General features: G+C 39.0%; 2 protein-coding genes and 1 pseudogene across 2 annotated transcripts in view; all 3 read right to left on the bottom strand.

Moving 5' to 3' along the window:
- Positions 1 to 24,679, bottom strand: part of LOC130134646 (putative disease resistance protein At3g14460) — a 75,979-nt gene that overhangs the window by 37,751 nt on the left and 13,549 nt on the right. The window lies entirely within an intron of this gene.
- Positions 1 to 24,679, bottom strand: part of LOC130140207 (ABC transporter F family member 3-like) — a 52,426-nt pseudogene that overhangs the window by 21,187 nt on the left and 6,560 nt on the right.
- On the bottom strand, positions 484 to 2,838 carry LOC130140204 (disease resistance protein RGA2-like). Its single transcript, XM_056318999.1, has one exon. It carries the CDS (start codon positions 2,836 to 2,838, stop codon positions 484 to 486), a length of 2,355 nt encoding a protein of 784 aa, XP_056174974.1.

The following is a 24,679-nucleotide window of genomic DNA, read 5'->3' as shown; positions in this document are numbered from 1 at the left end:
TTAAACTCTTCTTCTATTTTTTAGTTAAATTGCAAAAAATGACACATAACATTGACAGCATTAGTCCAACCTCAAAAGCGTTCGCTAGTGAATGAGCTAGGGCACAAGAAAAAAGATGTTTGTAAGAGAACCCACGGCAAACGCTGAAAACGAAGAAGAATATGATTGCGAAACGCTATGATTCTTCGTGATTCTCATGCAAAGCATAGTGCCTTTTCATTCACAATTTGTTTGGGCATTAGGCAGAGTTCAAGATATTGTCCAACGAAACAGAGCCGATCCATCCCAACGAGAACACCACCCAAATGACAATCTTTGACCTTCAGCGGCGGCTGGTTTTTGGAAATTAACGAGAAACATCTTCATTGGAAAATATCAATTTGAATTACCCATCGAATTGAGGAAGCATAATCAAAATTGATGCCTTCAAAACCGAAAAACTTACCCGGACCCTAAAAACTGATTGTACATGGAAGAATCAATTCATTGGATCCAATCATTGTCAATCTTGATGTAAGGGATGTCTTGGATGAGGGGCCAATAGTCGCCACTGAGTTTTGAGCATCGATCTTTCAGAAACTCGCATCCATATATGAGCAATCGTTGGAGGGAGGGAGGTAGGCCATCCTCTGGCAAGTACCTCAACTTCGGGCAATTCCTAATCCCTAACACTTTGAGAGAGGAGAAATGGTTGGGAAGACCACTTGATAGTCTTTCCACGTTCCTCATATTGTAAATAAAAAGATACTCTAGAGAGGAAGGAAAGAGAAGACTCCACGCTTCCTCGTCTTCCGAAGGAAACCACACCATCTCTCCCTCACCTCCCATGCTCAAGTCAAGCGATAGAAAAGTGAGGGATGTGATCATGGGTAAGCCCCATTCTCTCACTGGCTGTTTTAGATTATCGCACCCTCTTAATACAAGGGACCGCAAATTGGGAGGCAGACCTCCTTTGGGGAAGCATTTGATAGTTTGGCATCCCCAAATTCGTAGCCTCTGGAGAGATATAAGATGATTTGGTAGAGACTTTATCTGTGGACAATCCCAAAGTGTGAGAGTCGACAAGGAGATGGGAAGGGTAGGGAAGTACTCTATCTCCAATGCTGGACACTTCTTTATTTCCAATTCAGTGAGATGGGAGAGCCTATGAAGGCACTGTGGTAGGCTTTCCAGATTGTTACAGCTTTCAATGTGAAGTGTCTTCAGAGCAGCAAGTCTACCATCAGCAAACGGAAAGGATGTCAGAGAATCACATTGACCTATCCATAGATATTCAAGTTGAGACATCGAGTTATTGCTGCTAGGGTCACTTGGAGAAATGGTTAGTCTCGTGAGTCTTGGACAATTCTCAATCTTCAAATCTCTAAGTGTGTGCATCTTGCTTGGAAGCTTTTCTAAACTCGTGCAAAACCTCAATTCCATCCTTTCAAGGTTGCATGGTAGCTCTATTTCTCCTTCTCCAGCCACAAAAGATATGAATCGAGGACACCTTGTGATGACTAATTCTTGGAGGTAAGTGAGATTTCGCATTTCGTTTCCATCCTGGCACAAATATGTTAGTTTGTCACATTCTCCTATATGAAGCTCCTTTAGATTAACCAAGCAACTCATAAAGTCATGATCAAAGCAAACGAGCTCCGAAAGATTTGCAATTTTGAGAGTGGTTAAAGAAGTTAGGTTGACCAAGCTCTTTAAAACCTCCTTGTTACAATCCTCAAGGTATAACTCACGGAGAGATGGAAGACAAACTACACTGGTTGAGATATTCAACTGTGGGCATGAATGAATTTCAAGCTTTATGAGACGATCAAGTTGAGAAGGCACCATCCCGATCAACGAAGGACAGCTCCGGACAACAAGATGCTGAAGACAAGAGAATGGCACTTCTTCTGGGCCCCCGGGATAATGAGACCAATCCTTCCATGCCAACATCTCTTTGAACTTCAAAGTTGCTAAGGATGAGAAAGGCCTTTTACCTCCGTAAAATTCAGAGCTTATCATTCTTACTGCATGTAGACCTTCAAGAGATAATTCTTTAAGTGAAGGTAGTTGTCCAAGTGGGGGCAATGATATAACATAAGGACAGTCTTGGAAGCACAAAGACACTATCTTAAAATAGGATGGACCATCTAACCATGATGGGAATTTCATACCGCCATAGTTCAAGATAGTGAGATTTTCAAGATTAGTGTGAGGTCGTAGAGAGTCAAGCACTCGTGCTTCGTGCTTATCATTCCGTAAACTTCCAAAATCTTCACCCCAATGCAATAATAAGTTGCTAAGGCCTTGCTTTCCAAACAAATTAGCATCAACAGCATCTCTAACTTCTTCCACCTTTTGCAATTCCGATATAAATAAATCTCCTTGAAGATGTGATAAGTTCTTTAACTCTTTTAATTGTGAACCTTTCTCTGGTCCTACCACAAACTTGGACAAGATAGTAAGATTCTTCAAATTACTGATACCCAATGGCATCTCTTTTAGATTTTCTGTATCTCTAATGTCAAGAAACTGTAAATTGACCATTTTTGTGATACCTGGAGGCAACATAGAAAGCTTTTGACAACCTCTTAAGATCAAAGCTTGTAATTTGCACAAAGCAACAATCGACTCGGGTAGCCTTTTAATACTTGTGTACGAGAAATTGAGATATCGAAGATGTTTTAAATCACCAACACAGTTCGGTACCTCTGTGATGCAACAATGACATAATGAGAACACCCTCAAGTATTTCAATTTTAGTAGCAAGTCATGTAGCACTTTGTTGGAAATAGAGAATCTTATTGAGCCCCAAGTAGATCCAACACGCACTAGAATTAAACTTCTCAGTACCTTCATTTCATGATATGCTCTCAAGCATTTTGATGTAACAAAATACGACGACATGAATGATGCATAACGAGCTTTCTCAAGAAATGCATGATCTTCATCACTTTCTAGCTGAGAATTTCCTGAGGTAAAGCATATACCACCCGCAATTGACTTTGCAAGATCATTCAAAAGATCATGCATTGAAAACTTAGATGTGTCGACCCTTGATTGTTGAAGAAATGATCTAGATACTAATTCATCAAAGTGATCCCTTCCCAGTCTCAAGATATCCTTCTTTGCCTTTTGTCCATCCAAAAAGCCCTCTGCTATCCATAAGAGTACGAGCTCATCCCTCTCAATTTCGTAATCCTTGGGAAATACGGCACAATAAGCAAAACATCTCTTCAAATAAGGAGGAAGATGGACATAACTCAATTTCAAAACAGGGAGAACCTCATCTTTTTTCCCCTTCGGAAGATCCCATATTTTGTTATTTAAGATAGCTTCCCATTTATCTGGATTTCTTTCATTACATAGGGCACCGCCTAACATCTTTGCTGCCAAGGGTAAGCCTTTACATTTTTCAGCTAATTTCTTGCCCATTGCTTCAAGATCTGGGTGGCTCTCAAAATTTGTTGCTCCAAGAGCATGAAAGGCTAATAAGCTTGTACAATTATCAAGGGACAACTCCTCCAAAGGATACGGCAAAGCTCCTCTCATGGGAACGACGGGAAGGTTTCGAGTCGTGACAATGATCTTGCTTCCCTTAGCCCCCGCTTCAAATGGCTTGAAGAGTTCGGTCCATTTTCCATAGTCCTCATTCCAAACATCGTCTAAAACCACAAGAAACTTCTTTCCATAGAGACTATCCTTCAACTTAACTTGAAGCTCGTTAAGATCTTCACCCTCGCAAGACAACCCGGTGATCGACTGTAAAATAGCCTTCGTTATGTCAAAAACGTAAAAAACATCTGACACACAAACCCATGCTCTCCTCTCGAAACAACTTTTCACTCTGGCATCATTATACAGCCGTTGAGCCAAGGCTGTCTTTCCAACACCGCCCATCCCAACTATGGGGACTATGTTGAGTATGCTCAGCACGGCATCAGAATTTTTGGCCTCACTGATCAATAGTTCGAGTATCTCTGCTTCTTCCTTCTCCCTGCCAAAAAACCAAGGCTCCGGCAAAGAAGTGGTGGGACCCCTTTTGTTGGTGTAGTTGGATCTGTCCACAACATTCTCTCTCAAGCTTAGATGATCCTTCGTCGTGACAATTGCTTTCAACCTGCCAATGATCTCTTGTACCTTGGTTTCAAACACTAGCAAGTGTGGGTTTGGATTCAATCTAGAGGATTTATCTTGGCCAAAGAAAGAGAACTTCCATTTCTCCATACCTCTACTTGTGCTGGATTTTGCCTCTGACTCAACCTGAGCGGCTTTGATCGCAAACTCATCGAGCAAGTCTTCCATGTCATAGGCCAAGTCCCTAACATCATCCAACCACAGCTTCACTAAAGGGTTACCATTGAGTTGTCTGTCCTCTGCATCAGCCAGCACTGCATTGATTGTGACCAACATCTCCTTCCACTCCTCGAGCAGGGCGGTGCTGATTCCTTCCCATTGCATATAGCCCAATTTGAGAGAAGTCAACTTGTCGAACAGGACTTGAAAGAAGGAAGCCAAGAAGGAACCCAAAATGATCTCTCCAATGGCCATGGGTGAATGAGTCACTGTAGAGAACAACAAGAGCGTTATGGTGAAGCAAAGTGAAAATGAGCTAATAGAGAGAGAAAACTATGAAGTCCAGGAAGATCAAGACGTTCACCTACAAAAAGTATAAAAAAAGACCAAGACCTTCAAGGGATGCACAACAAAGGTTAGACAAATCAAAATAAAATAATTTTTGTCCGCAAGTGCTTGATTCGTCAATTGCTCTCCTTTATCTTCAAATCAAAGACTTTTGGCTGTTGAACCTTCACTTTTGGCCATCCAGACAGACTCTTCATGCGACCAACTTAGAGTGCATGCATATTTTCATCAGAAGTGTTTTCATTAGTATTTTGTTGGCTTTTTTTTTTTTGCATCCGTATATTCTCAGTATCCTTATGATTTCGATGTCTTTGTTTTCTGCTTTATTGGTGAATGTGAGATCAATGAAGGCTTTTACGTTGCAGTTATAGTGCCAACAATTCGTAGCAAGATGGGCGGCGATGATCTACCAAAAGGTGCTGAGGTAGTTGTTGATAATCGGGAATCGCCTTGATAAATCGTGTTAATTATGTGATGCGTACATAATAACTTGCAGTAGATTATATATTGTTAGTTGGTAATTTTTGACTCGCTTACCAATTACAGAGTAAAATAACGCAAGTTGCTTAATGGATTAGTTGGTGTGCCCGACCCTTTTTCTTGTTTCGCCCAAAGCATGTGTTTATGTTTTCCTTATTGAACGGACAAAGTTAGCCGTCTTTGATGACTTGCAGATGTACCACAGAAAATAAGATTCCATTCTTGGGTGTATCCTCAATATTTTAGGTTTCAAATCGTTTATTTTACTCGGTGCAAGTTACACAAAGATGCTTATTTGCCAGTCCTAAAAATTGTAGTCCTAATAATTGTGGTCCGATTCATTCATCGCCAAACAAGCAAAAGGGTTAAGCACACCAATCCCAACTAATCCATTAAGCAACTTCCTTTGTTTTGATCCAGAATTGGTAAACGAATCACAAATCACCAACTAACAGTGTCTAATCTATTGAAAATTATACTTTATGCAACGCACTTACAAACGGGAAAATCAATGTTTAAAGGACCATGATTCTCCTATCAAGCGATTCCTGATCATCAACTACTAAATCATCGTCACCCTTCAACAGATATTGCTACATCTTTTTTTTTCGCTCACTTAAGTGCCACATTGGAGTAAAATCGATTATTTGAGTGCCATTTCCGGCAAATCGTTCTATGTGGATATTTTACCAAATTTTCCATCCCATGTGGATTTTTTTAATCTTTTGATTTTTTTATTTTTCTTTTCCTATTATTTCTTTGCTTTTTTTTTTGTGCCGGCAAGAGTCAATGGCGGTCCTCGCCGGCTGCGAAGGCCGCACCCTCGGCCGGTGGAGTCGCGAAGGCCCTGGGTAAGGCCATCGTCGGCAGCGAGCTTGGGCCTTCGCGGCCCCGCCAGCCGCGGGTGAGGCAGGCTCGCCTAGTTTGGCTAGGGCCTTTATGCCCTTGCTAGCAGCAGGCAAGGTCACGAGGGCTTGCACAGGGCCATGGCGGCGTCACTGGCTGCGGGCGAGGTCGCGAAGGCCCTTCCCAGATCTGTGCAAGGCTACCTCACCCGTGGTTGGTGGGGCCGTGAAGGCCCTAGCCAGTGGCCTCGCCCAAGGACTTCGCGGCCCCATTGGCTGCGGGTGAGACCTTTGTGGCCGGCGAGGGTCGTCGGTGACCCTCGCCGGCATAGAAAAAAACAAAGAAAAAAAAGCAAAAGATAAATGAAATATTCAAAAAAATAAAAATTGGTCCATGTCAGTGTCGGCAATGCCACGTAAGACAACCAATGTCCACGTCGGATTTTTTAGCAAGGCAAATCGCCAATGACACTTAAGTGATCGATTTTTTAAATTTGTGGCATTTAAATGAGTGAAGAAAAGTTATGTTACTCAAGTGAGCACTGTTCGCAAGTTATGGCACTCCTGCTGTTTTTATCCCAAAATAAAATTTAATAAAATCCAGGAAGACCAAGACTTATGGAGGCGCAAATTGGCTTTGTTGCTTCGCTTTCCACACACCTCCTCTTCTATCAGTAGAATTTCCACGCGTTACATGGGTTCTATTTTTTTTGTTTGAATGAAATATTTTTTGACAATTAGTATCGATTATTGTTCTCTTGCGTAAAATTAACAACACTATAACTTTCGTCCAACTTTTATCATTTCATTCATATTGTGATTTTTCATTCATTAACCTCTATTTTAGTGTACTTGTCTATTGGAATCATGTCTAGATTTTCATTTATCTTTTCAATCGATGGAGCTACGACTAGAATAGATTTGTAGGGGATTGGGCAGATCAAAGATGGTGGTGATTGGCGACAATCAACAAGTCTGTGGGCGTGGGTTTGATGCTGATGATGGTGGTTGTAGAAAAAGGGAGGTGGTGTGGCTTTAACGAAGCGAGCAGGAGAACCAAGATGGATTCTGTCGTGTGTGTTTTTTTCTCAGAGGTTCCCATTTTCTTTTTTTCTTTGCGAAATAAATTCGCAGGAACCTAATCCTATTTGTCAAAATTCTGTATATGCTTATAAAATTCTTTAATTGCAATAAACTCTTTTTTTGGAGGAAAACCAAATCCAATTTTTAAAAACTTATGAAAACAACATTTGGGCAAATTTTAGGTATGAGCAATTTTTATCCATCAAATGTTTATTTTTGAGCTATTTATACTTACTTTGGTAACTTGAGGTTTCTTAATTTTAGGTGGTTTGGGATGGTTGGATGATCCTTCCTAGACAGGGTTGTAACCGTGTGCTTATTGCCTATGTTTCGCCTCTCTTTGAAGAGGAATGGCAATGCAGGTTTGGACATTGGGATCTGTAACTGATTTTTAATGGGGAAATTACCAAAAAAAATCCGGATTAATACCATGAAAATCCCAAACTTGTACACCTGTGATAATTTTACTCCGAACTAATTTTTTAACCATCAAAAACCCTAAATTGATACACTTGTGACAATTTTACCTTGAACTAATTTTTTGACCATTAAAAATTCAAAACTGGTACACCTGTGATAATTTTACCCAAAACTAATTTTTTGACCACTAAAAACCCCAAATTGGCACATTTGTGATAAATTTACCCTCCGTTAGTGTCCATTAAATTGGATTAATATCACGAAAAATTACAAATTGGTAAACATGTGACAAATAGAGGGGTAAAAACCCAAACTGGTACACCTATCAACTACCACGTGTTATCAAACTTATCAATTTGACGGTAAAGTTTAATGGAAACTAATTGAGGGTAAATTTGTCACAGGTGTATTGGTTTGGGGTTTTTGGTGGTCAAAAAATTAGTTCGAAATAAAATTGTCGTAAGTGCACCAATTTCAAAAAATTAGTTCTGGGTAAAATTGTTACAGGTGTACCAATTTGGGGTTTTTTGTGATAAAAAAAATAGTTTGGGGTAAATTTATCACATGTATACAAGTTTAGGGTTTTTCGTGATATTAACCCAAAAATTCATAAACCTTTTAATTTGGCTAATTGAGTCATAAATCTTTTGAAAATTTGCCAATGTAGTCCATCTAGGTAATTTTGGCCAGAAATTACTGACGTGAACGTCGGCTGTCCAACGTGGCACCACCGATACTGACGTGGACAATTTTTTGTAAATTTTTATTAATTTTCTGAATTTTTTTATAATTTTTTAGTTTTTTTTTCCTTCTTCCTCCACGGTCGTTAGCCTCCTTGATGGTCGGCGAACGGCCACAAGCGAGGACCGGTGCCTTGCTGGCCTCTAGCGAGGCTCGCCCTCATAGGGGCGAGGTCACCTCGCCAGTATCTGGCGAGGTTCGACCTCACCGGCCTTGAGCGAGGAAGGCTACGTATATGCTGAAACAATTATTGGGTCATGTTCACCAATAGTGACCAAAAATCGGTCCCATATATGCTAAAAGCAAAGATGTCTTGCACGATCAAGCATGGCATTAAGGACTTGACCCCTCCGAGGACCATGACCTCCCAACTAATGCACTAATTTGTAGTTCATCCGCCAATTATTAAAGGCTGAAAAGGTGCATGCGTTTAATACAATCATATCTTCTTGCTCGATTTAAATAAAATTGTTGACCGTTTTTCATTAAAAAAACCGAGCACTTAAGACTCATGTGGTCCTACTGATTGTTATCATAAAATTAGCCCATACTATTCCGAATACTTTTATCAATCATGTTTTAAATATTGCAAGTTATAAGAATCAACAAGAGTTGAGAATCTAACTATACATGAGCAAAACATGTGATGCGCGTGGACATGGGATATCTCAAGGGGTTTTACGACCTCACGAACTTGTGTGTGTGAGAGAGAGAGCAATCCTATTACGTCAAGTTGGAGTCTTGCATGTCTTGCACGATCTTGTTTTCTTAAAGCAAAATTCGTTTCTCTTTTTTAAGTGGGGATGTCTTTGACGATCTTGCTTTCTTAAAGCAAAGATGTCTTGCACCATCGTGCTTTCTCAAAGCAAAATTCGATACTCTTTTTTAAGTGGGGAGACTAATTTGATATGGAAAATTTTCTTCACAACAGAAGGATTAACTACAATTTTAGAATTTTGAGAACGATTCAACTTATTTTGAGTTAGCGCACGAATTAGTATTATGCCTTTCTTCTATTATTACTTGAAGCAAATTGGTATTATGCCTTGTTAATATGCAAAGCATATATGCTAATTATAGTGATTCCGGAGAATTCACAATCATACAATATTGGAAGCTCGTACACAAACTATTCGAGACTTGAATTTGGATTGTATAATGAATTTGAAGCTGAACATCTATATCCGAAGGCTCGAAATTATGTCAAACTCCATCATGACATGGTACATGTCGTATAGGATTCTTGCAGCTAGCCATCTCGTGCCAACATATGCCTCCCCGGCAGCTCCTCGAGCATCAAGGGGCCAAAATCGTATCAAAGGATCGCCGCTATGTCAATGTTTTTGAAACCTAAATTATCAAGGATACAGCCAACAATGGCATCTTATCTTCTGTTATACATTTACAAGTCATCAAAGACAGCTCAGTTTGTTTGTTCCATAAGGGAAACAAAGTCACGTGCTTTGGCCAAAAGAAAAGGTCCTCTGTTTCAAACGACATCCAAAAGTCTTGATCTAGAGAAAAAGGAGAACAATCTAACTCGAGGACATAACGTGCATCAACTTTCTTGTGTAGAAAGGGAAGCAAAAGGGAAAAAGTGATGATGGGAAGGAAACTTTAATCAATTCCAGGAGGACCAAGACTTTGCAAGATGCAACTTGGCTTTGTTCCTTCACTTTTCACATCCCTCGTCCATCCCTATGTGAATGTCTCCTCTTCCATTGCTAGTAGAATTTCTACGCCTTACATATAAAATTAACAATATAATTTTCTTCCAACTCTTTTCATGTTTAATCATTTGGGGTTTTTCATTCATTAATCTCTATTGTACTTGTCTATTAGAATTATGTCTAGGTTTTCATTTATGTTTACAAGTTTAAGTTTGATAAATGAAAAAAGGCAAAGTGAAAAAGCAAACAAGAAAAAACAGCAAAAAACTGAAAAAGAAAAAAAAAACATCAGGAATGGGGCGACATTGATAGCGCCACCCATCCCATGGCCATTGCCACGCCGTTGTCGTCAGCACCTCCGCAGGACGACTCATTTGAACCCCATCGCCACCGTCGCAGCTGGCGGTAGTGACCGGACTAACCATCACAACCAATTACCTTTAATTACCTAATGACTAACCTAACTTAATCTATAGGTATATTCACAATGGAAAGAATGAATTCTAGAATTTACAATTTCTCATGTGCACCGTGAAAAGTTGGGTCCAATGTGGAGCTCACATCGTTCAATAGTGGATGTGAGCTGGGCTCAATTGCTCCGGTTTCATTCAAAAAATTTCCCTCATCCTGTGTCTAAGACTTTACCAATAGTTGCTACAAAAAGAATGGGTCTTTCTTTTTCAAACAAAAGAAAAGGACTTAGGCTCAAGAGAACCGAATCATAATTTATTACGCCCATGAAGCCCAACAGGCTGACTTCCTTCAGCTACGTCAAAATTGTTGTAGTTGGCTGAACGGGGAAAAGAGGAATGGTTAAGAGAGAGACAGAAGAATCAAGATAACTGGATAAGAAGTGAACCGCGCGCTGGAGATCGAAAGGGTTCAGTTCAAGTTCGCCGGGGACATCTTAACGCGTTGGATTTATGTTGTACGTGAAGCACTTGATAAGAATTTAAAGACTTAATTCACCTACTTGAAAATTTTCTAGGTTAAGCTGTAATTTCAATTCCATTTTGGGTTTCAGGTTGCTAGGTTGATTCTAGAGGTTGTTAAGTTATGAAATCATGTTGTAATGAAACTTTGTGTGGCGTGAAACTGTAGGATTTATGGAAGTCAACTTGGGATTACGGTTTGGTCGGGGTGAACTTTTGAAGTTTATTGCGCACTGTTGGAACCAGATTCAAACTAATGTGTTTGGCGCTGGTTTTCGCTCGTTTACGGACCTCTTTTGGGTCAAAGGCGAGTTATCCTTTTAAGCATGGTGAGTTAGTTTTCCAATGACTTCGGACCTACTTAAAACAGGCATCGGTAGTGTTTGTTTTTAAAATTTTTACACGTGAGATGCCAGAGTACAGTGGACAACAATAGTTGTTCTACTTTGGGTGAGCTTTTCATTGGTGCATTTGAATTGTTTTGTTACCGAATAAGCTTACTTTGTTGAGTCTTAGTTAATGTACTTACTAATTAATTTTGATATCCGTTTCTCACTTAATTGATTGGATTTTGCGTTTCTTTGTTTGAGGTAGCTATCGTCATTTGGTTCGTACTTTCAGGTGAATGGTGATTCTCTCTTCTATGATTTTTGAACTCATGTCCTGAAAATAACATAAATTAGATATGTCATAAGTTATGAAAGAGGCATTGCACAATGTTTAGAGCATATTTGTTGCATGAAGCTGGATTGGACATTGACTATCCTTTTGTTAGTTGAAATGGCATAGCAAAGTATATCTTGAAATAGTTTGAGAGTTGATTATTTGTAAAATGATTTGAGAAATGCTATGTGAAATGTATCCTTCTTAATGGAGGAATTGTGAAAGGATACTTACATTGATTTGTAAAACTGGTTTACGAAATGAATCCTGAAGTTTTTTGACTCGTTGGAGGATTGTGTTGATGGTTTTATGTTGCGAGTATGCATACTGTTCTCCAGACTTCCTATATCAATCGAAACACCGGCTGATAATAAGGTGGAGATCTACATTAAAAAGGAATCTTGCTAGGCCTCATCAAGGAGCATTAAGCGTGGCCGTAATTTAATATTGAACGTTAGATTGATCAATATACTAGACCATTGATGTGCGCTTTGGTATCATTGATTGAATGAGTATTTCCAGTACATATAACAATTTTGTTGAAGTGATATAACTCATGTTTGATCTTGTATGTATATTATTTACTGAATTTGGATAAATGTGTTCCGCTAAGAATATTAATCTTAATTGCTCATACCATATAAGAAGAATAAAGAAAAATATGGAAAGAAATTCACAAATAAAAGAAATAAAGAAGTTGTCTGTTATACGTGAGGTGGAAAGTGTCATTCTAGTCAAATTACAAATTAAAAGAGAAAGAAATGGGGACTACCGTTAGTGAGAGAAGAGAGTGCCAAAAAAGAGAGGAATGCAGTGACTGTAAATAATATGCAGAAAATAGAGAATATATAAGAATTGTATATTTTGATTATGAATTATGTTTATTACAATAAGTGATAACTTCTATATATAGACACTTACAAAGAATCTCAAGTAATAAATATTGACAAAAGAATTGGTAACCCCCAGCGGAGACAACATTTAAATTAATCTCGCACTACAAAAAAAATAAGGTTTTAGCCACGAATTTTGCCACGAAAAATTTGGCAAAATTCGTTGCTAAATGAATTTGCGACGAATTTTGCGACAAAAAAAATTTCGTCGCTAATACGGCGTCGCAAAATTTAGCGACGAAAAATTTCAATTTTCGTCGCTAAATTGTGACAAAAAAAAATTCGTGGCAAAATTCGTCGCTAATTTGCCACGAATTGTATTTGTTGCTAATTATTTGTGGCAAAATTCATGGCTAATTTGCCACGAACTGTATTCGTCGCTAATTTGCCCCGAAAAAAAAAATTCTATTTTTTTATAAAAAAAATTTCGTGGCAAAATTCATGGCTAATTTGCCACGAACTGTATTCGTTACAAAATTCGTCGCTCATTTGCCTCGAAAAAGCAAAAAAAAATATTCTATTTTTTTAATAAAAAAAATTCGTGACAAAATTCGTGGCTAATTTGCCACGAATTGTATTCGTCGTTAATTTGCCCCTAAAAAACAAAAAAATATTCTATTTTTTTTATAAAAAAAAATTCGTGGCTAATTTGCCACAAACTGTATTCGTTGCTAATTTGCCCAGAAAAAACAAAAAAAAACATTCTATTTTTTTAATAAAAAAATATTCGTGGCAAAATTCGTGGCTAATTTGCCACGAACTGGATTTGTCGCAAAATTCGTTACTAATTTGCCCCGAAAAAACAAAAAGAAATATTCGTGGCAAAATTCGTGACTAATTTGCCATATTCGTCGCTAATTTACCACGAAAAAACAAAAAAAAATTATGAAAAAAAATTCTATTCTCTAGCTGAGAAATTAACAGGCATATAACCAAGAAACAATTAAAACCGTCTATTTCTCTGAGACATCTGAGAAATTAACTAGCCGGTGAAGGAAAGATTACTATAGCAATGTGCAAGTTTGGTATCAACGCCTAATAACCAAATCTCCTGTAAAAACACTAAATGGGATTATCTATCGCTTGTCACATATGTAATGGATTTATCTCGAGTTTTTTTTTTTTTGCTGCATATCTCAATACTTGACTTTGGCTAAATTTCTCAGGTAACTTTAGACCTAAAAGAATCCATCATGTAACTTCTAACCGCATCCTTTTGTGTACATGCTTATTCTGGCTGCGCCTATAATTTAATTCCAAGACATCTTACAAAAAGTATTTCCTTTGCATGACTTTCAAGCATCCGAAATAACTCCACAAATTCTAACAATATGTTGAAAGACCAAGCAGTTCCATTCAATGACATAGATATAAACAGCAAGTACCATCTATGTTCAAGGAAATGGAGATGTAAATGTGACAAATTCGGAGGGTAATATAAAAAGCCAGTTCACATAACTATTAATTGTCAAACGCAAACAATAACAACCAATTGACTGAAGAGAACTTAATGAGATCAGAATTATAGTGTCATGAGACCTACCTAAATGACAAGCATAAGAACAAAAATAGTCACTAACATTTTCTACTTGTTGAATTCAGATCCTATATACATTCAAAAAGCAACAGTCGACACAATAATATAAGAGCATGAAACTACCTTGACTCCCCCTTAATTCAGAGATCATAATAAGATATGCCCACTTCACCTACAAGTCAAAAGACATATTTATTGGGAAGGATGAACATGGTTACCAACAAGAAGCTACAACATTAAATCCTCAACTTAAGATTATTTCCAGTGATATCATGGACTATATGCAAAGTTGATATTATTCAAGTAATATCCACCATTTCTTGGAAAATAATCTCACAAACGACATTCAAGAACTACTCAATTCGAAGACTCTGATGCTATGACATAATTGTCAAGAGGGTAAATCTCCCATTATGAAGAAAGCATAGTAGGGTACAATGCGAGAAGCCACTGGTTCCGAGCTCCGAGGGGGCGGAAACCACCGGCGAGAAGCGAGAACAATGCGAGAAATCATCTCACCTAACATCATGAACTATGGTGATGGGACTGAGATTTTGCACCACAAATTTGAGTTATGCAGACATTAAGCCCTAGTCTAGATGGAAAAGAATGCTGATGACCCGAGAACAAGATAAAGCTTAGGAATATGTAATCAAAATTGCAAGCTTCACAGCAAAGATATTACATGGAATCAGATCCATCTCTATGAGCAATTAAACCCCTTCCATGACAACCAGGGCATGGCGTCATCTGATTTTCTTTATAAAATCCATATTCCTGATCTGCATTGCAAGTGGGACACACTCGATCTCCCCGTCCATCACAACCTGCACAACTTTCCTCAAGCTATGCTAGTTCATAAACAAAGCCACATATCACATGACTGATCGTGATCACGACATAAGTAGAACTTCCTCGTCCTTTATGTCTTGTTTTTAACCTACATAAAATGATTATCATAGACGGCACACAGCAGATAACAGAAAAATGCTACAGAGAAGAAGGATAAAGATGGGCAGTATCACAAATGGAAACATCCTTATATGAAAAGTGGTAAAAAAATATTTATCCTAAAAACTACCTCAGCATTTCTCTATAGTCTCAGAATGAGGAACTTTTGTCCGTGTCTCCTTGTAGGGAACAAATAGGACAGGAAATTGAGACCTCAGATCCAATTCCCAAATTCCCAGTTCACGACCCTTATCCTTTCCGTCGATGTTGCCACCACGGTGGGGTTCTGTTTCTCTTATAATTTCTCTCTCCTCTATAAAGGTATCTAAAGTTCCCACGTAAACATTGCAATCTTCAACTGTGTGAATTTTCCAAGTGCAAAAAGGACAACTTCCCCAACAGCAGCGATGACCAACATGATCAATAAGCAACTCCCGTATCTCTACTTCATCCAGTATTTGCCTACATAAGGTGACACAATGAGTAGACCATTGTTTCAGAATGCAATAGGCAAGACTTTTTAACATAACTTATCACAAAGGATAATTAGAGTTACACGTTAAAGTGTCACTATAACCATGTCAAACACTGATTTCGTATGGCGAGCAATAAGGACACCTTTCAACTTTTTCTAATCGAGTTCAATACAGGATGGGATTCTGTTGGCCTTACTAAAAGGTACTTGCTATAGTTCCACACAGCGAATGGATGATAAGCCAATGTTATCACTCTTGAAAAATAACATAAAGGAACAAAGGCATGGGTTGCAAATTGCAGCATGAAAGCATGCTGCAAATCATCTACTTGGTCCATACAATACTGATTGAACAGGGCAACAAGGGACCTTGCGTTTTCTCGACCAGTATAATACCTAAACCCTGTTAGAAGTTCAATGAAAGGAAAAATCTCCATCCCTAATATTAAAGGAAAAAGTCGTTTTTCCACTAAAGGTTCGGAAAAACAGAACTCACTTTTTTGGATATACCAACTTTCCTGAAGAGACACAACAGCGTGCTTTATTCCAGGACAAGACTGAAACTTTACGGAATTTCGAAAGACCAAAAAAAAAAAAAAAACTTTCCCATAGGAATTGGCCGGCGAGATTTGGTTATTCCTCAAGGTTAACAGTAGCACTCCCAGTAAACCAAGCTTTCTATATAAATGTTGCGAAAGTATTCTATTAACATTATGAATGTACCAATAGGCATATGAAAATTAAAGAAATTAATTCATTAAATGTTTGCAAACCACAGAAGTGTCATGATCTTGCAAGCTGATCGAACAAAAGGGCGAGAGCACCAGAAAATATAACAAGATGAAGATGTTTCAGCTGAGCTGGATGGACAACCGAAACTATAGCAACAACATAAGTAATTTGAAGTATAGAAGGCTGGAAGCACAAGAAGATGAATGAAACCTATGTGTCGCAACTCGTAAGGGTATGCTTGTGGAAAAGCAAAATGGTTTCAGCTAACTATTACACACATGAAAATGATCCTCACGAAAAGCAAGGGCGACTTCAACAGATCGTACCTCTGAAATTCACTGGTGGTTGTTAGAAATTAAATCAAATTTGTTAGTACTTGTTTCCTTTTTGAGTCTGTTCATATTTCCATATTTTGATAGATATTGTTAGATATTGTTTCTAGTTATATTTTAGGAAAGTTTCCTAAGTCAAGTAGGTTTCCTAATTAGAATAGGTTTCCTAGAAAGAGGTTTCCTATTTCGAATCAAACTATGGTCTATATATAGTCTATTTCTCCGTAATTGAGACATGCAATAGAAAACGCGAATTGCGATTGTTTCACCTTCAAAATTTCCTTTCATCAAATCAATATTGTTGCCGCGCCTCGACGCTCAACAAATTGGTATCGAGCTTACGGTTCGTGATCATGGCCTCAACGAACAATCAGCTTCCTCTTCAATACCCTCGTCTTACCAAAGAAAATTATGATAACTGGGCTGTTAGAATGAAAGCTCTACTCGGTGCCTACGGTGTGTGGGAATTTGTTAACACCGGCTATGATGAGCCGGAGGATGAAGCCACGTTGAACCAAATCGAGGAATGCCTTGGAGAAGGCTCGAACGAAAGATCAATATGCCCCTGTCGATCATCTATCAAGCGTTAGATGATTCCATGTTCTAAAAGTTTCGAACGCCACTACCGCTAAAGAGGCATGGGAGATTCTTCAAAACACACATCAAGGAGTTCAGAAAGTTCGGAAGATTCACCTTCAAACCTTGAGAGGCGAATTCGAGGTAATTCGTATGAAAGAATCTGAATCGATTGCTGATTATTTCACGAGAATTTTGGCAATTATTAATCGATGAAAAGAAACGGAGAAGACGTTTCCGATGTTCGTGTTGTTGGGAAAATACTTCGGTCCTTAGACAAGAAGTATGATTATATTGCGATTGCAATCGAAGAATCCAAAGACTTGGATGTCATGACGGTCGATGAACTTATGGGTTCATTACAAGCCCATGAAGAAAGGTTTAGAAAGAAAAAGATTGAACCGGTGGAGGAAGTTCTCCAAACGCAGTTGACCATACGAGATGAAAACGAGCAAAGAAGAGATCCCGTACAAAATCGCGGGACAAATCAAGATCGTGGCCGAGGTCACTTTCGAGGAAGAGGTCGCGGACGGCGGGAGATCCCGCTCGAGTGATGGAGGATACCGATTACTAAAGAAGTGTTCGTGGAAGAGGAAAGAACTCGACAAGCCAATGGTATGATAAATCTAAAATCCGATGTTATCATTGCAATAAACTTGGCCATTATGCTTCTAACTCGCTGGAATAAAGAAAGTAGCGAGACTGACGAAAAGGCCAACTTGGTAAATAATGCTGATCAAGTTCTCTTATTGGCATTCAAAGAAGATGAAGAAGGTCAAAGCGATACGTGGTATTTGGATACCGGCGCAAGTAATCACATGTGGGAGAAAGGAGATGTTTGCGAGTTAGATGAGACAACTAAAGGGAATGTCTCATTCGGTGATAACTCTAAAATTCTTGTTGAAGGGAAATGTACAATTTTGATTCGCTTAAAGAATGGTGCACGTCGGTTTATTACTAATGTTTATTATGTTCCAAAAATGTCAAGCAATATCTTGAGTTTGGGACAACTTCTGGAGAAAGGTTATACTGTTCATATGAGAGATCTTAATCTTATGTTGAGAGATCGGAATAATAAATTGATTGCAAATGTGAAGATGTCGAAGAACAGGATGTTTATTCTTAATATAAAGAGTGAGATGCCTCGATGTCTAAAGACGTGCATAGATGATCCTTCATGGTTGTGGCATTTGAGGTTTGGCCATCTCAATTTTGGCGGACTCAATTTGCTTTCTCGCAAGAAGATGGTTTATGGCTTATCACATATTGATCATCCCGATCAATTATGTGAAGGGTGTGTTATCGGCAAGCATTCCAGAACTAGCTTTCCGAAGGAGGCGACTTATCGAGCGAAGAAGCCGCTTGAGTTGATTCATTCTGATTTGTGTGGCCCGATCAATCCTCACTCATATGGTAATCATCGATATTTTGTTACTTTTATTGATGATTTTACTCGGAAAACTTGGGTGTATTTTTTGAAAGAAAAGACAGAAGTGTTTGATATTTTCAAACAATTCAAGAACCTGACCGAAAAGGAAAGCGGCTATTTTATCAAGGCTTTGAGGACCGATCGTGGTGGACAATTCACCTCAGCCATATTCAACAAATTCTGTGAAAATCATGGTATTCAGCGTTTCTTGACGGCCCCGTATTCTCCTCAAAAAAACGGTGTGGCTGAACGGAAAAATAGAACCATTCTTGATATGGTTCGAAGTATGTTGAAGAGCAAAAATTTGTCCAAGGAACTTTGGGCTGAAGCTGTTTTGTGTGCCGTCTATCTTCAAAATAGATGTCCCACATATGGACTTATTAAGCCCTAGTCTAGATGGAAAAGAATGCTGATGACCCGAGAACAAGATAAAGCTTAGGAATATGTAATCAAAATTGCAAGCTTCACAGCAAAGATATTACATGGAATCAGATCCATCTCTATGAGCAATTAAACCCCTTCCATGACAACCAGGGCATGGCGTCATCTGATTTTCTTTATAAAATCCATATTCCTGATCTGCATTGCAAGTGGGACACACTCGATCTCCCCGTCCATCACAACCTGCACAACTTTCCTCAAGCTATGCTAGTTCATAAACAAAGCCACATATCACATGACTGATCGTGATCACGACATAAGTAGAACTTCCTCGTCCTTTATGTCTTGTTTTTAACCTACATAAAATGATTATCATAGACGGCACACAGCAGATAACAGAAAAATGCTACAGAGAAGAAGGATAAAGATGGGCAGTATCACAAATGGAAACATCCTTATATGAAAAGTGGTAAAAAAATATTTATCCTAAAAACTACCTCAGCATTTCTCTATAGTCTCAGAATGAGGAACTTTTGTCCGTGTCTCCTTGTAGGGAACAAATAGGACAGGAAATTGAGACCTCAGATCCAATTCCCAAATTCCCAGTTCACGACCCTTATCCTTTCCGTCGATGTTGCCACCACGGTGGGGTTCTGTTTCTCTTATAATTTCTCTCTCCTCTATAAAGGTATCTAAAGTTCCCACGTAAACATTGCAATCTTCAACTGTGTGAATTTTCCAAGTGCAAAAAGACGACTTCCCCAACAGCAGCGATGACCAACATGATCAATAAGCAACTCCCGTATCTCTACTTCATCCAGTATTTGCCTACATAAGGTGACACAATGAGTAGACCATTGTTTCAGAATGCAATAGGCAAGACTTTTTAACATAACTTATCACAAAGGATAATTAGAGTTACACGTTAAAGTGTCACTATAACCATGTCAAACACTGATTTCGTATGGCGAGCAATAAGGACACCTTTCAACTTTTTCTAATCGAGTTCAATACAGGATGGGATTCTGTTGGCCTTACTAAAAGGTACTTGCTATAGTTCCACACAGCGAATGGATGATAAGCCAATGTTATCACTCTTGAAAAATAACATAAAGGAACAAAGGCATGGGTTGCAAATTGCAGCATGAAAGCATGCTGCAAATCATCTACTTGGTCCATACAATACTGATTGAACAGGGCAACAAGGGACCTTGCGTTTTCTCGACCAGTATAATACCTAAACCCTGTTAGAAGTTCAATGAAAGGAAAAATCTCCATCCCTAATATTAAAGGAAAAAGTCGTTTTTCCACTAAAGGTTCGGAAAAACAGAACTCACTTTTTTGGATATACCAACTTTCCTGAAGAGACACAACAGCGTGCTTTATTCCAGGACAAGACTGAAACTTTACGGAATTTCGAAAGACCAAAAAATAAAATAAAAAACTTTCCCATAGGAATTGGCCGGCGAGATTTGGTTATTCCTCAAGGTTAACAGTAGCACTCCCAGTAAACCAAGCTTTCTATATAAATGTTGCGAAAGTATTCTATTAACATTATGAATGTACCAATAGGCATATGAAAATTAAAGAAATTAATTCATTAAATGTTTGCAAACCACAGAAGTGTCATGATCTTGCAAGCTGATCGAACAAAAGGGCGAGAGCACCAGAAAATATAACAAGATGAAGATGTTTCAGCTGAGCTGGATGGACAACCGAAACTATAGCAACAACATAAGTAATTTGAAGTATAGAAGGCTGGAAGCACAAGAAGATGAATGAAACCTATGTGTCGCAACTCGTAAGGGTATGCTTGTGGAAAAGCAAAATGGTTTCAGCTAACTATTACACACATGAAAATGATCCTCACGAAAAGCAAGGGCGACTTCAACAGATCGTACCTCTGAAATTCACCGGTGGTTCCGCCATAGTCCTCTCCATATCCACCTTGATATACAATTGCTTGCTCCACAGAGCATAAAATTCGATAGTGACAAGAACTAAATTAACCTGCACACGTCCTAAAGTTTCGACTTTCGAGCATGAAGAGTCAAACCCAAAATCAATCAAGCCAAAGGATCGCGCTTTCCTTAGTTTCGTAAGGCGAACAATGATCATAATTACAACGCTTAGCAAGTAATCACCTAACCCACCTTCTTTTGAGAGAGGTATTAAGCGAACTCAGATAGACATCGACTGGAAGCGATCTCAGATACGCTCGACCCACAACCCAAAACTCGAAGATAGCCACGCACGTACCGCTGGGATCGGGATCGGGCTCGGGCTCGGAGACGAGGGCGGCGTGAATCGAGGGCGGGTAGCGATCGGAGGCGGCGGCGGCGGCGGACCGAATCTCGTCGACGCTGACTTCGGTGCCGGCTAGAGACGCGGTGGTGGGGATCGCGAAGCCGGTCCTCCCCAGGTACTGGTACGAGCACCACTTGTCGGTCTCCTGGGGAGGGGAATATTGTTGCCGTCCATCGTCGGAAGCGCCGCCGAATCGATCGGGTTTGGAGCCGATTTTTCGTCGCTAATTTTCCGCGGCTAAATCCTTGTTTTTTTGTAGTGTAATTCCATGGCTTTGCTCATCGCTATCATCATTAATCAGTACAATTTGAATCACGCTGTCAATTGTATGGGAGAATTATCAACTTGAAGAATAACATATGGCACGAGATTAACATGAGAAAACTAAATCCGATCCCCCAAAAAAAAAACATTAGAAAACTAAAGAATCTGAAAAGGAACAATCAATTACTCCTGAATAAAAATTATCTTTCATGCATAATAAATAACTATAAGAGTTATTAGACAAACAAAATTACAATCAGAAATGGTCCACTGGATATAAAAGAACCCATCACATAAATAAGACCAAAAACTCAAGCCCATAAACTCATAACTGCAGACCACCATCGGCCCACCAAACAAGCTCAGCCCTCCCAACCCTCTCTCTCTCTCTATCTCTTGCTCTCTCAAGATGATCGACGCGGACGGAAAAGTGCACTAGAAGTTTTAAGAGTAATTGAGTTTTAAAACTTTCAAAAAAATGTAATCCAATCTTTAAACTTATCACAAAATTACAATTGAGTCCCAGAACTTTTAAAAACTGCAATCAAGTCCTAAAACTTTCAAAAAGCGCAAACAAATCCTAAACCTTCTCAAATTGGTCCGATCAAATCCTTCAATTGATTGCATTTTTTGAAAATTTTAGGATTCAATTGCTTTTTTAAAAAAGTTTTAGGACTTGATTGTACTTTTTAAGAATTTTAGGACTCAATAGTACTTTGCGATAGAGGCTTTTAATGCGGTAAGGTTTTTAGAAGGCTGAGTCACGCACATGCTCGAAACAGAATCCGTTTTGAACTCTCAACACAATCTGTTTTGGGCTCGCAACAGCAAAACAGGATGGGGGCATAAGGAAGCGAAATAAACTCTCCATGAGAAACTCTCTTTGCTCTCTCTTTCACGAAGCTCTCCACTAATTCTCTCTCTGATCTCTGATCTCTACCTCGATGGAAGCAAAGCCGATCGAAGCTTCATCATTCATACACACATGACCACCATCGTTGTTCGCCATCCCCGACCATCGACGGCTACCGTCAAGCTTCCATTGACGGCCACCTCAAAGCTCGGCCACCACGTCCAGAAAAAAGAAAAAGGCGAGGGGCAAACTAATCTATGCCCCTGCGATCCGCTAGGTACGTTTTTCCGTTTAAGTTTTATCGTAATTAGCTTTTGATGTCAGTGAAGCTTGTAGGAAATAAACAGGAAGGGGAGAGTTTCCATTGTTCTGAAGATACGCACGCATGTTTAACATGATTACTTAGGTAGTGCTCATGGAATGCAATGATTTCTGGGTGTTAGAATGGGAGATGTCGCTGAAATTGTCTGCTATGAGTTACGTGGGAAGTAAAGATGGATTCCGTGACTGTATATAATCTACTCGTTATTTTTGCTTAGTTCGATGAGGTATTTGACTGGAACCATAATTCATCTTTACATCATTAAGCATGGGCAAAAACTTAGATTTGTTTGCAGATAAGGTTCTCTAACAAACATGCATGCCAAGTTCAGTAACTCAGGAGATGCCTATTTGAGTGTGTGGTAATAAAAGATGGAGTTTCGTGGAGCTCAATCGTTGCCACATATGAACAGAACAATGATCCAACTACTTCATGATTGTTATCTGAAGAGATATAGAAAAATTGGACAGTAATTAGATTAGTCTTGAGTTTTGATCAACTAAATTATTCGCAGGGTGGCAAGTCTCTTCGTCATTTCACTCCGAGCAAGAGTTGGCTTTCAAAAGACGCAATACTTGGAAATGCAGTAGTGGACATGCTGTGCTCAGAATAGTCCTGTAAGTGAAGCAAATTCAAGCATAAACTGATGTGGGGGAGCAAATTGGCCTGAAGGAGATTAAGATGGAAGATCAACAAAATAGAGAGAGGATGCGTGGATCCAATGTGTGACTAAATGGAGGGGTATAGGGTAGATTAAGTGCACGTGTCAGATGGTGGACTGGATCACGAAGACAATAATAGAATTGAAAATTGAATACAAGAATTACCTCAAATATGAGTATAGAAAATAGAATGTGGAAGGTTGAACCTTCCACTTAAATATCTGGGTTAGAACATTTTGGTCACAGACAGCTTTTGCATCTTCATTGCTGTCTCCTTCCTCCAGCCTCTGCGAAGCTGCTCGAAGAGCTTGCACCTTACATTTTCCGTGGGAAAATCGGACATCCTTTCTCTTTCTAGGTTTTGTTTTGAGTCGTGCTCGAAAAAAATGAGGGTGGTCTGTGAATTACGATTATTTACGAGCTAAATAGCGAGTAGATAAAGTTAAAAAGCAATAGAACGAATATAATACTTTACTAGAGTCGAGTTAGAGAGAAGGAAGTAGCTCGACCTTAACCAACGTAAGAGGTATGAAGTTTCTGGTTCGATAGGACCAGGAAGGGAAAGTGCGGATTGGAGTCGCCAAATGCACTTGTGTGACATTAGGATATCCTAATTCAAATCGTTTGAGTCGCGATTTTGGGCTAAAATGCCTTTTTCCTTCGTAGCCGTCCATTTCAATTGTGCCACTTTTAAAAAAGACCAGGAAAATTTTCTTACATCGGATCTCCCTTCGTGAATTAAGCCTCAAAGATGGCAAAAAGTCTAGGAGCTCTTTTTTCCATTTTCACAATGCCACTGCTAAGGGAATCGAGATTGACTAGTTGTCCATCTAGGTGAGTATTGAACAGGGTATCTTTCTACCACTTGTGAAAGCAATCCTTCCTGCGCTCATTCACTCAGCTTGGTATCGGCAAATAATCGTAATTCACAGGCCAAAGCATTGCTTAAAACAGAACCTAGAAAGCAGAAGGATGTCTGATTTTCCCACGAAAAATGTGAGGTGCATGCTCTTTGATCAGCTTTGCAGAGGCTAGAGGAAGGAGATAGCAATGAAGATGTCAAAGCTGTATGTGACCTAAATGTTCTAACCCAGATAATTAAGTGAAAGATTGCATCTGTATGTGACCTAAATGTTCTAACCCAAATAATTAAGCGAAAGATTCAGCACCTTCACATTCTATTTTCTATACTCATATTTGAGGTTATTCTTGTATTCTATTTTCAATTCAAGATGTGGTCGCTCTCTAATGTCTGGCGTAATTTGCACTGCTGCTTGATTGAAACATTGCTTTCCGGCTGCACTCATGTTTTTCACTTAAGTGGAAAGAATAACTAGGCTTTTAAGTTATCAAAAGCATTGGTTCTATTTGTGGCCTAATGTGAGCTCAGACCGTAGATTAAGCTTCTTACCTTTGATCTGTTCCTTTATTTTTTAGCATTGCTTGCATTTCATCTTTATTTGTTTTACTTTATTTATTTATACTCGATGTCAAAAACTTATCCTTCC

The sequence above is a fragment of the Syzygium oleosum genome, unplaced genomic scaffold, assembly GCF_021117445.2.
Source record: "Syzygium oleosum isolate NSW1041296 unplaced genomic scaffold, Sole_v2.1 Sole_v2.17, whole genome shotgun sequence".
NCBI lineage: Eukaryota > Viridiplantae > Streptophyta > Magnoliopsida > Myrtales > Myrtaceae > Syzygium > Syzygium oleosum.
Note: the sequence above shows the minus strand (reverse complement) of the source record. Positions and strands in the feature narration are given on the sequence as shown.

What these genes read in the sequence shown, in the direction of transcription:
- LOC130140204 (XM_056318999.1), bottom strand. Translation starts at nt 2,838, where the DNA reads ATGAAGGTACTGAGAAGTTTAATTCTAGTGCGTGTTGGATCTACTTGG.